The sequence below is a fragment of the Diorhabda carinulata genome, chromosome 11, assembly GCF_026250575.1.
Source record: "Diorhabda carinulata isolate Delta chromosome 11, icDioCari1.1, whole genome shotgun sequence".
NCBI lineage: Eukaryota > Metazoa > Arthropoda > Insecta > Coleoptera > Chrysomelidae > Diorhabda > Diorhabda carinulata.
In genome coordinates this window covers 1,656,154-1,671,596 of record NC_079470.1, presented here as the reverse complement: position 1 = coordinate 1,671,596, position 15,443 = coordinate 1,656,154, and the positions used below count along the sequence as shown (strand labels likewise).

General features: G+C 32.8%; 1 protein-coding gene across 3 annotated transcripts in view; it reads left to right on the top strand.

The window, feature by feature from the left end:
* LOC130899699 (diacylglycerol kinase epsilon) overlaps positions 1-15,443 on the top strand; it is a 114,062-nt gene that overhangs the window by 71,953 nt on the left and 26,666 nt on the right. The window contains exons 7-8 of one of the 3 annotated variants that reach the window (XM_057809838.1): positions 2,869-3,037; positions 10,968-11,133. In XM_057809838.1, coding sequence (XP_057665821.1) covers positions 2,869-3,037; positions 10,968-11,133 — 335 coding nt within the window. Of the gene's footprint in view, positions 1-2,868; positions 3,038-10,967; positions 11,139-15,443 lie in introns of all 3 variants that reach the window. The other 2 variants (XM_057809839.1, XM_057809840.1) reach the window with 2 other exon arrangements.

The window sequence follows — 15,443 nt, the reverse complement described above, 5'->3', positions numbered from 1 at the left end:
TGGAATTTTTATGATAAAATTTGAATTTTTTACTTATATTGTAATGCAATAATCTACATAACGAAAAAAGAATGGAATATTTACGAGTATATCAAGTTTGCTTAGGGCAGTTTCCTCAAGGTCTTTCATTTCTAATAATGCTATAACACTTAAAATGGAAGCTCCCATATCACATATCATAGCTTTTATAAATACATTTTGAGGTATTTCTGTATATTCTTTAATTTTGTCCCATTTTTTATTCATATATTTTTCACAATTATAATAGGAATATGTCAGGTTTGTGCAGTTTTGGCAAACCATTCATTTTAGTGAGTAAGGCAATTCTCAATTTTTTTTGCATCTGATTGCGAAAGTTGTTCTTCACAAGATTGAATTAGATCATTATTTTGTTATTGATAAGAATTCGTAGGGTCTTGATTAATTTTTTTGTAAATGTCTGCTCGTTTAATCTCGTTTATAATTATAATCTTCTGATTTCATAATATCAGTTTTATTGGAATTATCTTTTTCCACAATTTCGAGGGTTCAGTTTTTTTGCATCAACCAAGCACGGTTATTTGCGAGTAATTGAGGTTTGATACGTTCGATCGTTAAATGTAGATGATTTTACTACTTATTTTACAGTCTTTCAGGTAGTTCTTTGGGTCTTCTTGAAATAACTTCCCCAGTGAATATGGTAATTGATTCATTTTTCGTTCGTTGTCATATTTTAAACAATCGACTAAGAGGTGTTTCAATGTTAATTCACTATTGTACATCTCGCACGTTGGTTTGTGATTTCCCGCTAATAAGTAGTCATGTATGATATTCTTAGTCGGAAGAGGGTCACTTGTTCTCTTCTACTTATGTTGTTGGAGTTATAGTCGTGATAATTTTTAACGGTTTCGTAAGGTTCTTGTTGGTTCTGATTTGCTTTTTCTTGCCATTTTTCTTGGATTTTCTTCTTAAAAAATGGTTTGAAATCGGTATGTACTATATAGTTACTCTTCTCTGATTGCTCATTGTTGTATACATTTTTTGCTAAATTCATCTACTCTTTCATTTCCCTCGATTCCGATGTTGGATGAAACCCACATGAAATTAACATTTATATTGTTGCTACTGCAAGTGAGTAGCTCCTTCTTAATATGATTGGTAAGAGGATGGTTGGGATATTGCTGGCAGATTAGCGTTAGTGAACTTTGAAAATCTGTTATTCTAAGGATTTTCTTGGATCCAATTTTCTGAAATTCCTTAATTGCTTCTAGAATGGCAAACAGTTCAGGAAAGTTGTCGTATTTACTTAAGGTTTTTAGGAATTCTTGTTTTATTACGTTTGTTGGTGTTCCTGATTTATTGAGGAGGGTAAACTCTAGGTCTGTAGTAGGGAGGCGTATTGTCCATGGGGGGATAGCATCTATTGATGATATATCTTAGATATTTGGAAATTGCAGATTCATACTGTATAGATATATGTTGACTCTGTGATAAAAAGGAGGAGTAGTTGAGTTGGTTGAGAATTTCTTTTTAAAGCGTTCAGATATGGCGTTACGGATTACAGGATTTTTTGTATTTGATAATATAGAGACCGCGTACGAGATGCTCAGATATTGTCTTCGGTAAGAAAGTGGTAACTCCCTAGTTTCTAAATAAGCTTGGATGGGACTTGATGGGACGATAGGCACCCAAACAGAAGCGGAGTGCTGTGTTCTGAATAACTTGCAGTAACTGTAGTATAGTTTTTCTAGCAGAGTTGTAGACGATCGCTCCGTAGTCAAGTTTAGATCTTATCAATGATTTGTATATGTGTTGTAAACTTGAGTAGTCTGCACTTCAGTTTTTGGATGCTAGTGTCCTGAGCATGTTAATTGCAGGTAGGCATTTTTTCTTCAATGTCAGAATGTTGTTTTCCATGTTAATTTTTGATTAAGTATCATTCCTAGGAAGTTCTTTCACATATTCTAACTTTTCTCTATATAGATATAAAGTTTTGGGCTGGAGCTGAGTTCTTCTTGAAAAACATCTTTTGTTTTCGATGTATTGAATCGCAACCCACTTGTTTTTCATCAATGTTCTTTTGTAGCTATTGTTTGTTGTGGTATATCATTTTCTTGTTTTTTCAATTGGGAGTATATTCTATCCACTCGCACTTGATACCAGCGATGTTCTAGGAAGTTAGAGATATATTACTATATGTGAGCTCGTATTGACCAGTCATAGAGTGTTTTAATTATTGAGTATTTTCAGACTGTATCCTATGCTTTACGAATATCGAAAAATATTCCGATGCAGTGTTGTTTTATTGCAAAAACCTCATGTATGTCTAATTCTAGATCTATAAGATTATCTAACGTGGACCGATTTTTACGGACGCCCCACTGTTCGGGTAATATTAATTTTTCTGATTCGAGATGCCATAGAAGTATGTTGTTAATTATCTCCTCAAGTTCTCTCATTTACATTGTACATAAGTAAAGTGTTTCCATTGTTTAAAGCCACAACAAAGTGGAGTAACTTTAATATATTTTTTGAATACTTATGTATTCATCGTCTGGACTGCCATTATGGTCATGTATAGTTAATTATTATAAGTTAAATTTTATTATTGTTATACATTTATACATATTTCTAATATTGTATTTGAAATATGTATAAATATGTCACAATAATAAAATTTTACTTACAATAATTAATTATACATTTATACACATTTCTTATATTGACCATAATTTTAGTCTCAGACGATGAATACATAAGTATTCGAAAGCTAGTCCACTCTGGTGTTCCTTTGCTACGTTCAGAGTAAGAAATATATATATATATATATATATATATATATATGGATGCTACTTAATGGCAAGTATTTACAAATGAACTTATTTCCAGGTGGAAATTGGAGGTTATCTCAAATAGACATTTGGGATTAAAATTACAAAATAAAACATATTTTATGTACAATTATTTGAGTATTGGAGTAGACGCTCAAGTGGCGTTAAATTTTCATAGGACAAGGGAGAGTGGTTTCTATATCTATGGAAGCAGACTGATCAATAAGGTAAGAAAGGTTTTCATAGAAGTCATCATAGAACAGCTCAGCCGATTACTAGGTAATATAACTAATTTTGCAATAAGATTATGTACGCACACACACATCACACATACGCACACACACTTGCGCGCGCGCACACACACACACACACACACACACACACACACACACACACACACACACATATATATATATATATATATATATATATATATATATATATATATATGTATATTCCTCTTTCTACTTTCTTGGGTCCGTAGGTTGGATAAAATAATAAAACTTCGATGAAATATCACATCTATATGTATAACTTAACGTTTCGCTCCTTCCTTGGGAGGATTTTCAAAAGAATATTTAATTTTTTATTATTAATATATTTGTAGAATAGTTAAAACATATTAGTAGGTATCAGATTTCTTAGTGTCTTTAGTTTTGTTTTTTATTGTAGGGAAAAGTGGTGATAATGTGTTGTGTGATCTATGACTTATATTGATGTTATGTTTCGATAAAATGTATTTCAATTTTTCTGAAAGTTGGTATGTATAGGGGAGTGCTATATATGTATCTTTTTCTTTACTTGAATTTATTTGTGTAGCTGAATTTATATTCTTATTGTGTAATTTATATGTATGTTGTCGGATGATTCTATTAATTTGATTTTGTGGGTATTGATTATTCTTCAAAGTATTTTTGAGTTTTTTTATTACTTCACGGTGATATTATGGAGAAGTTAATTTTAATGCTCTATCTGTTATCCCATAACGACGCTGTTTTTTTGTGATTTGAGATGGCATGAGTTACAATTAAGATATTTTCCAGACCATGATTCTTTTGTATAAAATTTAGTTTTTATTTTATTATTGATTTTAATAAGTGTCATGTCTAAGAAATTCATTTTGTTGTTGTTTTCAATTTCTAAAGTGAATTAGATACTTAGGTTAAATTTATTTATAGTTTAGTTGTTGGAAAAATATTTTGATAAAGACTTAAAGAAAAGTCGATATGGGGTGTTCAAAGTTCAAATTTTGATTTTCACAATAATTTTTTATGTTTTCACAATTTATCTTTGAAAATTGGTAATTTTACGTTTTTTGGCATGAGGAATCATAATTTGCACTCTAATTTAACAATGCTAATAGAGGGCGCTAGTTACACTTGTTTATGTTAATTAAATGAAAGGAAACTTTTTTTGGGCTAAACTTACAACTAAAATAATAGAAAAATATTAAAAAGCGTTAAATTCTACAAAAAAATTTACTCTTCTTTGATTCGTGTAACTCAATCGGTTATCGAGTTATTTGCTTCTAAAAAGTTCAATAAATTTTAATTTTTTCATAAAAATATTTTATTATTCCTTAAATATGTAACAATAACAAATTTGTAAGCAAAAATAAAAAACTTCAAAGCAAATGCTCAAAATGATCTCTTAATATCAAATAATCCTTGTCTATTATTTTTAATTACATTCGCGGCTTGTGGAAGAGAAGTAATTTTTTCTTTGTAAACTAATGCCTTCATTTGCGACCAAATTGAAAAATCCAAAGGATTTAAATCAGAGCCTCTTGGTGGCCAAGCAAACTCACTTCCACGACCAATCATCGATGCGAAAACTGTTCGTTTAAGTATTGACGAACTTGTAAAGAATAATGTGGTGGTGCTCCGTCGTGCAAAAACCACATATTTTGTCTTAAAGCGAGAGGTATATCCTCTAGTAATTCGTGTAAATGTTCTTGAAGAAAATCTAAATAAAGAGGTACAATTGGTTGGCAGTTCAAAAGGACCTATTAAATACCCACATATTACACCACAGCAAATGTGCTGAAAATGTGTTTCCCTCATAGCATGTGGGTTTTCAGAATCCCAAAAATGATTATTTTTATAATTAAATATTCCTCGTCTGGTAAATGTTGCCTCATCAGTAAAAAGAATTGTATCCAGAAAATCTAACCTTAGGTTAGGTTTGTTGTAGACGCTTAGGTAAATCTTGAGGTAATAAATTCTGAGTGTAATGATATGGATGCAATTTTCCCTCTTCAGTATTCTAAAAATAGATGATTGGCTTATACCTTTGACTTTGAACATCCCATATCTCGGAAACTAGCAATATTTGCATAAGGCATGTTGAGCAGAATCATATTTTGAGGTCTAGAATCTACAGTTCAGAGATTGGAGATTCTTAATGAATCACCCTGTATAAATATATATATATATATATATATATATATATATATATATATATATATATATATATATATATATATATTATATATATATTCGTCAATTTCTTATTTCTTAGACCTTTTGATACATCAATGCATCTAAATCTTCTTGATTTTAGGTCTCTTCTGTTTTAAAATTAGTTTTTTTTTGATAATTTTTAAAAGAAAGATAAACTTTAACGTTTCGACTCTTCTTTAGGTCTTTATCAAAATATTTTTCCAACAACTAAACTATAAATAAATTTAACCCAAATATCTAATTCACTTTAGAAATTGAAAACAACAAAATGAATTTCTTAGACATGACACTTATTGTAATGTCTTGATTAGGGTTGAGCAAAAGTACCACGAGTGAAAACTCACTTACTTTATTAATTAAAAAAGAAACAATTCGAAATTAATATTACAATGTGTTCAATCTGACAACCGTGTATTCGATGTTAACAGTTCAACGATTCGAATAGAAGAGAAAGGCGAACTCCTACTACAATAAGGAAAACGTACATGCATACAATAAAAAATAACTCTTAAACGCCTGCGTTAAATATTCGAAATATCGTATCAAGAAGAAGTAATAAGGGTTGCCTATGCTTATTGGAACAAATTTAATATTTGATGTGGAATACATTACACTTATTAAAATCAATAATAAAATAAAAACTAAATTTTATACAAAAGAATCATGGTCTGGAAAATATCTTAAGTGTAACTCATGCCATCTCAAATCAAATGGAGTTCGTCTTCTATGGTGGTTTGGGAGAAAATATTATAATTCTTGGTAATGGAGCTGGCTCACAAGGAAAAGTTAGTTCAATAATAGACGTCACTTTCATAAATAGCAACCTAGCCAGAAGAAATTGATCCTGGTAGGTGTTGGATATCTATAACGCTAGCGATCATAGCGCAATACTCTGGGAAATCTACCAATTGGAGCAGGGGACTAGCAAGAAGACCATCGATTGGCTGGAAAACAAGCAGCTTTGACATTAATCGTTTCTAGTTGCGTTAGACCACCCTATCAACACTGGCGATGCCTTAGCAAAAGTCGACGACGTCCTCTTCCCCGCAGCAGGAACTACTGCTTCTACTAAAAATGAAGAAGCCAGAAGAAGATTGTAGCCAGCTACTCAAATACGATACAGAGAACGGATTCAAGGACTATAAAGTCACTGGAAGAATACCTCAAGGCTCAGTACTAGGACCTCTCTTGTGAAACATTATGTTACTAAAGCTGCTACTGCCTAAGGAGGTGAACCACGTAGTATTTGTGGACAACGTGGCAAAGCAACTAGAAGAGATCAACTTCACTTCAGATACAGTTCTAAAAAATATCTCTAGGTGGATGGATACAGTCGGCCTAAAACTAGCGAAGCACAAAACAAAGGCAAAGGCTTATTACCAACAGAAAAAACTGGAGTTTATGGAGCTGCAGGTCGGGAAGCAGACGATCACATTCCAACCATTCATCCGATACCTGGGAGTGATGATTGATACCATACTAAATTTCAAGAAACAAACAGAGCTCTTGAGCAAAAAAGCCTCTGGGGTGAGTAACATTTTATCCCAGCTTATGCTGAACTCAAGGGTGCCCGAGGACGTAGTCGCCGGAATGCTGCTTATTCGATCCATGCCTTCACCGGCAGTAAGATCAACCGCACTGAGCTGACGAGAGATGAGAGGAGAAACAGAATGGCGCATGCTATGGGATGCTTTAACGAAGGGAAGATGGACCCATAAACTTATTCCGGTGGTTAAGCCTCACGAAAAGGTAAATTACTACCTAAACCAGATGCTGTCTGGTTACGGATGTTTCACAGGTACAAACCTGAGGATTCTTTGGAGTGCCCAACCTGGGCACGAGATAACGAAAGTGCGGAGTATGTATTCTTTATATGCTCGCGCTTCAGCATACTTCGCCCTACCTGGGAAACAGAGTACAAGTGATGCCTCAACAGAGATTGCCTGCATAACAATGGGCACTTTCTAGGCTGAATTGGTGGGGAAACTTTAAACAAAAGGAGGAAGGAGCAAAATTGACTTGGAAGAGCTGTATAGCATATGCACACCACATACACACACAGGCACACTCGGACACGCACACACGCACGTATTCAAAACAAGAATGAAAGATAACGAGATCGGAATATTGGAACCAATGCGGAAAGCTTATAAATGAATTACATGAGTTTGTTCAACCTAAGATGAATGTGCACAGCGAGGTTAAATCCAAGCTAATATCAATTAGTAATGCCGCCATGAAGCTGAGAACTATAGAAGATACTCGCGTAGAGCCTTCGCCAACATTATCGGTGCAAACCTTGCATCTGGCGCATATCAGAACTTATTCTGAAACAACAGAAGGGGCCTACGAAGAAAGAGAAACTCACCTGAGATGGACAAAAAGTCGAAAACGGTCGTGAAAATCTAAACTCCACCAATCAAAAAGGCGGAACTATATAATACCTCTGACTGGGAAGAAGTGAGACATAAAAGGGAGAAAAAACGGCCCCCAAGCGGTGCACGGTGCACGAGCTAAAGATTGATCTTTCACTGATATAGGAGCCATATAGAAACTATGTGCTGGGTAGCTGATACCACCGCTAAGTCTGTGATCTGGTCATGCGGAAACTTCCCATTCCAGTGCACAGTCGATAGTGATGCAGGCTTCACACCAGCAAAGCTAGGAGGAATCCATTTCTATGCTCCACCCAGTCTCTCACTTGAGGAATACACCAGTCTCCTGGATAGACTGATTGAGGACGCCAAGCAACGGTCTCATGTGGCAATCGCTGGAGATTTTAATGCTTGCTCTATCGATTGGAGTAGTAAGGAAACCAACGTGAGTGGCCAAACATTACTGGAGGTGATGCCCACATTGGATGTCGTCCTGCTGAACAGCGGCGAAGAAGCTACATGCACCAGAGGAAAGGCGAGCTCAATGGTGGACGTCACCTACGTGAGCAACAGCCTTGTCAGAGGAAACAACTCCTGGCAGGTGTCGGATATCTACCTATACTCTGGGAGTTATCTAAAAATGGAAATAGGGGAGTAGCAATTCGAAAGACTAACACAATTGGCCACTGGACGAACCATCCTTGAGCGTATACTACACAGAAGGATAGAAGTCGTTGTAAAACCACTACTAAGAGAAAACCAATACGGCTTTCGGAGATGTCGCTACACTCTCAACGCCATTGACCTCGTCATCAACACTGCAAGCGATCTCAGGTGCCAGATGGAAAAGACGAACTAAAAAGTACTGTGATGCTAGAAATAAATGCTGCAAATTGGGGAATATGAGATCACATTCTAAACGAGTGATGATCGATCCAAGACTTAACTTCAAGCTGCAAGCAGAGTCCGTAGGTGTAAAGGTTTCACGACGGAAAGTAGCATCGGTTTATCTGCTAAGTGCCCTAAGAGTTGCCAGCCGGACCCATTAAGAGGTTAATTATTATCTGACTTAAATGATCTCCGAACATGGATGCTTCAGTAAATACCTTTACAAGTGGAAACATGAAGATTCCCCGGAGTACCCAACCTGTGTAAGAGTCGACGAAAATGCGGAGCAACTATTATTCACATGTCCAGGCTTCGACATGCTTCGTAGTACCTGAAGTACGTAAAAGTATTTTCCCACCTCTAAAAAAATTACACACACATTCACGCACATATGCACGCACCCAACGCATGCCATACCTCATTAAGTCACAACCGATTGTCTGCCTCCTATGTCTGTTTTTCCTATTACCATTATCGAATCTGCTTTGTACTACTACTCATAAATGAGTATCCTGAACTTTGTACACAACATAGGATTATATTTAGCACCGTAGAAAATTTCAAATTTGAAACAAATGGTCTTTATGGACAAGACTTTAAGAATTACTACTTCATTGTGCTGTTTTGGTATTATCCTATCAAACTTTAAATACATGGTCTCTATATTCGACCGACAACGCTCTACCACATCAAAATTTTAAATCAAAATTAAAAATTTGCCATAAATCAAGAACGCCTTTAATTTTTTTTTTGAAATTTGGTGACCAATATGCTCCTTAATAAAGTAATATTCTGACATAAACTAACTTGAAAAATTTTACCAGTGGAGCGCTATAAGGGTTAGTTGTCACTTTTTTATGTCCCCTTATTTTTTTCGCCACTGGAGTTAATTCTATCTTTAATTTTCTTTTAAATTGCCTGATTATTTTTAGTTAAAAATCTAATAACCTTTTATGGGCTAAAATGAACGGTGTTGTAGAAATTTGCCTCTAAACAATCCAACTAGTCCAGTCATTCCGAAACTATCTTGGATCTTATGATATTGGATCCTAGATCTCTAATGGTTGCTTGGCTATTGGACAGGATGATAATCTATTTACAGTAATTCCATCTCTACATTGAAATACTTGGTGTATTGCTCAAGGTCTCCAAGGGCTTCGTTCTGGGCCCTACAATCCTTTTCCAGTTCTGTGTGCTGTTTTGGAGCCATTTTCTTCTACAGCTTAGTTTTGAGGTAAATTTTTTCTCGAAACCCAACTTTTCAGGTATTTTATCTTGAGGTATATAACAGTGTCTCTTTCTTATTTTTTTCTACTCCTGGTTATTCCCACAAGTAGCTAGGTAAGAATTGGTTCACTTCCACAGAGCGCCTCATGCTATTACAAAACTTGCTGGATCAGTTGTTGAATTCGGAGTATCTAGCTGTCTTGATAATCAGTTTTTGAGGTTACAAAGTACTCAGATTCTCTATGAAAAAGTTGGCTACTCTGTGATGATCCTCTTTCTGCTCAGTTTTCGCACGATTAGAAATATTTCCAAACCATACGACTCCCAACAGCTTTAAAATACCTCAGTTTCAAAACAAATATTTTAAAGAATCTTTGAAATTCTGATAATCGCCATCTGTTAATTTCAGAAATAGTGTCAAAAAATTATTTATTTAAAAAAGTTACAAGTATTTAGATAGTAACTAATAATAACTAAAAAGGTTGTAAATACAGTTTTAGCAAAAATAAGTTTGAACAAAACATCCAAAGGCTAAAAAATGCCGACACAGCTAGTCAGTGATGCTTTTAAACATTTCAATAGTGATAACAGTAATTTATTTAATGTGTAGTAAGGAATTTGAACTATAGCTATAATGTCCCACCCCCAAAAAACTACATCGGTGCACCTTCTGGTGAGTATTATCAATCAATACTGCGCTAAAATAAAGAAATACCGTCCACATGCAGGGAATATGGAGATTTTATGTTTTATTGAGTATCACTTTACATCATTGCGGGAATATGTTTTCTACTTTCAATTTTCTCTTCATAATAATGATGTTAAAATATGTTTGAAGTTTTTTTACTCTACTCATTCTTGAAACTGCTTTCTGTTTTCTGGTTTATTAACATTTTTCGGTACTTATTTCCACAAGTCTACTTCCAAAATAAACAATTATGTTAGCAAATAGGAAATTTCATTATTATTTGAAAAAGAAATTCACAAAAACGTTTCCATTCTTTATTTGCGAAATCATTCCACCAGTACTTTTCTGTACCTAGAATACAATTTTCCTTTAAATATAAAATATTTATATCACAGTTTCAAAAACTGTTTGGTGTTCTGTGTAAATGTTATTGTTAAAAACCGCTGTGAGTTCTATCAGAAAATGTGTTGATAAAAAATATTACAAAAAATAAAATGAAACAGTATGAATTTCCTAGATGCTGTATGTTACATTTGGCACCCAGCAAGCTGTAACGTCAGAATGTAAACATTTGGAACGACGGCTAGATTTGTATCTTGATGGTCGGCTAGTAGAATTACCAGAATTGGAATCTGTGGTTGTATTGAATATCTCTTCATGGGGAGCAGGAGTGAATTTGTGGGGTAAAGTATGAAACAATTTATATATGTATCTAACAGTATACTTTGGCCATCTAAAAAATAACGATTGGTTATGACAGTATGAACGGAAAAGCTGAGAATATTTTCCAAATACAAAGATTTCATTCATTAGCGAGTAAATTGAATGGTAAATTGATTTCTTTGTAATTTTCTTCATCCCAGTCATGGAGCACAAGTAACCAGAACTGCTTGATAGCATGAATATGTTCTTATAAAGAATGTACCGGATGAGAATAAAATATATGAATATGCCACCTTAAATTAGGCTTAATTCCAAATTTTTTCTGATTCTTTCCAAAAAGATCTGAAAATTAAAAATTCCGAGTTCGCTGCTATATACACACATAAAAAATCTTCACCGCGAATGACGTTTCAAATAAACCCGCGTATAAATTCGTGACGTTGTTTTTTGAGCCTATTGTTATCAACAGCAACAAATGAGAAGAAATAGTAATTATAATGCCATATCTACTAAAATTACATAAAATTGACATTATCCAATTATTATGAAAATATAATATTTTATTAAGAATAGTAGTTATTTAAAAAAAATTAGAAGTATTTTTAATGAACATCCAAGATGTATCTAGTTTTTTCATCTACAAAAGTTCCTACCAAAATAATTCTGACAGATATTTTTGAGAAACAATGTGACAAACTTAAAAAAAAAACAGCCCTATTAGAGATTGTAAAAATTGATTCAATTTTATTGGCATCACATAATCAGCATGAAAACAGAACGGTTTAACATATCAAATTGATCCTAAAAAATTTAAAAAATATGTATATATATATATATATATATATATATATATATATATATACATAAATTTCTTTAATTTCTTATTTCTTAGACCTTTTCATATTTTGATATATTAATGAACTAAATGTTCTTGATTTTAGATCTCTTCTGTTTTAAAATTAATCTTATTTGATTGGTGACATGAATTGATGAATTATTTAAATTTTTTGAGGATCAATTTGAATATTGAATTTTGAATTCTATGATTTTAAGCATTTTTACAAGCAGTAATAGTATCAAAAATCCCAGAAATCTTATTAATTATTTCCCAGACAATGAATACATAAGTATTCGAAAGCTCGGAAAATATATCAAAGCTAGTCCATTTTGGTGTTTCCTTGCTACGTTCCCAATAAGAAACCGCTTATATATATATATATATATATATATATATATATATATATATATATATATATATATATATAATTTTGATTTTCGATTTTTCTTTAAGTCTTTATCAAAATATGATATTGACACTGACAATTTGCTTATTTATATTGATCTATAGATCACCTCATCATGAATATCAGAATAAGGATAAAATCAACTTAGAACGTTGTTCTAATAAGAATAATTAATTTTCCCTTGGTCCCTACATCTCAAATATATAGCAGAATTCAATTAAATTGTTTGTAGTTTTATTAGAATTTACAAAATAGAGCTATAAATTTTACTTAAATTATTTATATCTTTTTTGTCATAATAATTACATTTCTGAAACCTAGTTATTTTTAAAATGTAATCAAATTTTTTGAATACACCGGCATATTATGAATCTTAGGCGAGTGTTTACTAAACTCTAGTGCAGCTGTTACGTGTTAGGCAGAAAAGTTTCCTGAACAACAAGAACCATTAATAAAGAAAATATGATTGTAACTTTAGTTGATAAAAATCCAATACTTAGCATAATGAATATGACAAGACAAAAAAATATGTCTTCCTCCAGTACTTGAAAGATACTTAAAGAGCAACAGCTACATCCTTATCATTACAGACAAGTCCAAGAGCTCTTGCCAGACGATTTACCGGTTAGAGTGGCCACTTTTACGCGACAAGGTATGTTTAACTCCAAATGCACGATAAATATAATAGACTAAATATACCCTTAGATGTTAAATTTTTTAATCATACAATTGTAGTGCACTCCCGTCTATTGACATCCCTCAATATCACTACCTGACACGACTGCATCATTCCAGGTTTTATTTGGTCTTTTTCATGATTAGCATGTTAGGTTCTCATACTACTGGTGTGATGAGAATCTACAAGTCAAAAGAGTATCTCACAGTACCAACACTCATTTGAAGTTGATGTTTGAGCAGCAACTTTAGGTAAAAAACTAATATTATCACATTCTACCTGAAAATTTAAATGATGTATCTGGATTTTTTAAGCAATCACTTATCCGAGATACTAGAAGATTTATCGCTAAGCGAGTGAAGATCTCTATTTTTATGCACGATGTAGCTTCACCGCACTTTGATAGAAGATGTCGTGATTGGTTGAGTAACCATTTTTCGAATCGATGGATTGGTACAGATGCAGAAGCTCCGATTCATTAGCCACCCCGGTCATGCGATTTTAATCCCTTAGTACACAGTTTGATCGTATCTTAAAGAAAAAGTTTATGCTACCAGGTAAATTCACCTCAAGAATTGAAACTCCCAACCGTTTAGAAGAATAACGGATTCTTTAGAAAAAAGATAACTCGTTTATTCGTGAAAATGGAGGATATTTTGAATAGCTACTCTAATTGAATCTATTTTATGTTATTAGACTTTTTTAAAATTTTCATCTTTAGATTTTTTGTTTCATTAATACATTTATCATTACTTCATACCATCATCGGACATTACTAAATTAATAAATCTAATATTGAAAAAGTTATGTTTAATACTACTTGTTGAAAATCGTGTAACTAGCGCCCTATATGTGAGTCAGACATAAAAACAAATTCATGGGATATATCAGCTTCCAAAATATATTCCTATAAAATTTCAATACAATAATGCCAGTAATTGCGGCAAAATCGTAAAAAACGTGTATAATTTTTTTTTCAATGCCCTTTATATTGAATACGGATGGAGTTACGAAAATGTTTTACTGAGCAGAACCCAAATATTTTCAATTTTTCTATCTATTGTAGAGACAGAATCACCTTTTTTTGTAACACCCTGTATAAATGGAGACCTTGGGAATGCTATAGTATAGCGAGCCTCCTTCCGCTTTTATAGTTTGGGCTGACTTGTTGTGTCCAGCATTAATCTGAGGCTTTTGGCTCCTTTCTTTGGCTCTCATACTTTCCACTGGGAGCAGGGAAGACCAGGATTTTGTCTTTCCATGAACCTGAGTGTGTCATAGTCAGACTTGTGTCTTTTGCCGGGAACCTATAGGATCGTTCGGTGAAAGCGTAGGATACAGGGGTTATAAGCTGTCAGCTAGAGTCTCTCTCAAGCTGACAGATTTGGAAGCTGTTGTTTTTAAATAATTAACTTATACTCTTTCTTCTTATACACTTTTTATTTATCAACTCCATGTACAATACAAATCTTGTTAATATATCATCTTAACCTTAATAATGAATAATTCTCGATAATTCTCTATGATTCTCACTAACTGACTTCTTCTTTTTCATATATCTTAACAGTAGGCCAGAAAGTAAAAAAACTAATACCTATATTATTAAACACAAACCAGAAAAGTATTATTTTTAACACCCTCTCTTAATACTTTTCTATGAAATTTCAAATATTATATTTTGATTTTTCTTTTATTAACATTAATAATAAACAAAATATCTTAACATAAATTTAAATAATCTCTATTCTTATAAAACTGTCTTTTGTGGAGCCCCTTTGTTAAAATGTCTGCTACTTGATTTTTAGTTCCAATAAAAGTTAATTCCATTTTCTTTGTATTTAAAATGTCACACACAAAGTTGTATTTTATATCTATATGTTTTACACGTTTGTTATTTTCGGGATTTTTTATCAAAGCTATACATCCTTGATTGTCCTCATATATTTTAAAATTTTGAATATTGACTTTCATATCAAACAATAATTTCTTAAACCATAAGCAATCTTGTACTGCGGAACATAATGCCACTAACTCAGCTTCTGAGCTTGAAAGAGTCACACAATTTTGTTTTCTTGTTACCCACATCACTATATTACCAAATAATTTAATTAAATATCCTGACACTGATTTTCTATCTACCACTTCACTTCCCCAATCAGAATCCACATAACACTCAAACAAACTTTCATTATTTTTTCTTTCAAATTTTAAATGCATATCAACTGTTCCTTTTAAATATCTTAAAATTCTTTTTAATCCTGTCCACACCAAACTATTATTTTTTTTATAACTGATATCTGGTCTTGTTCCAAGCATCAGATACATTAAACATCCAATTAATTGTCTTACTGGTAGTGTGCATTCATCATCTTTATTTTCAAAAATATTAAACTTTGGATCTATAGGTGTT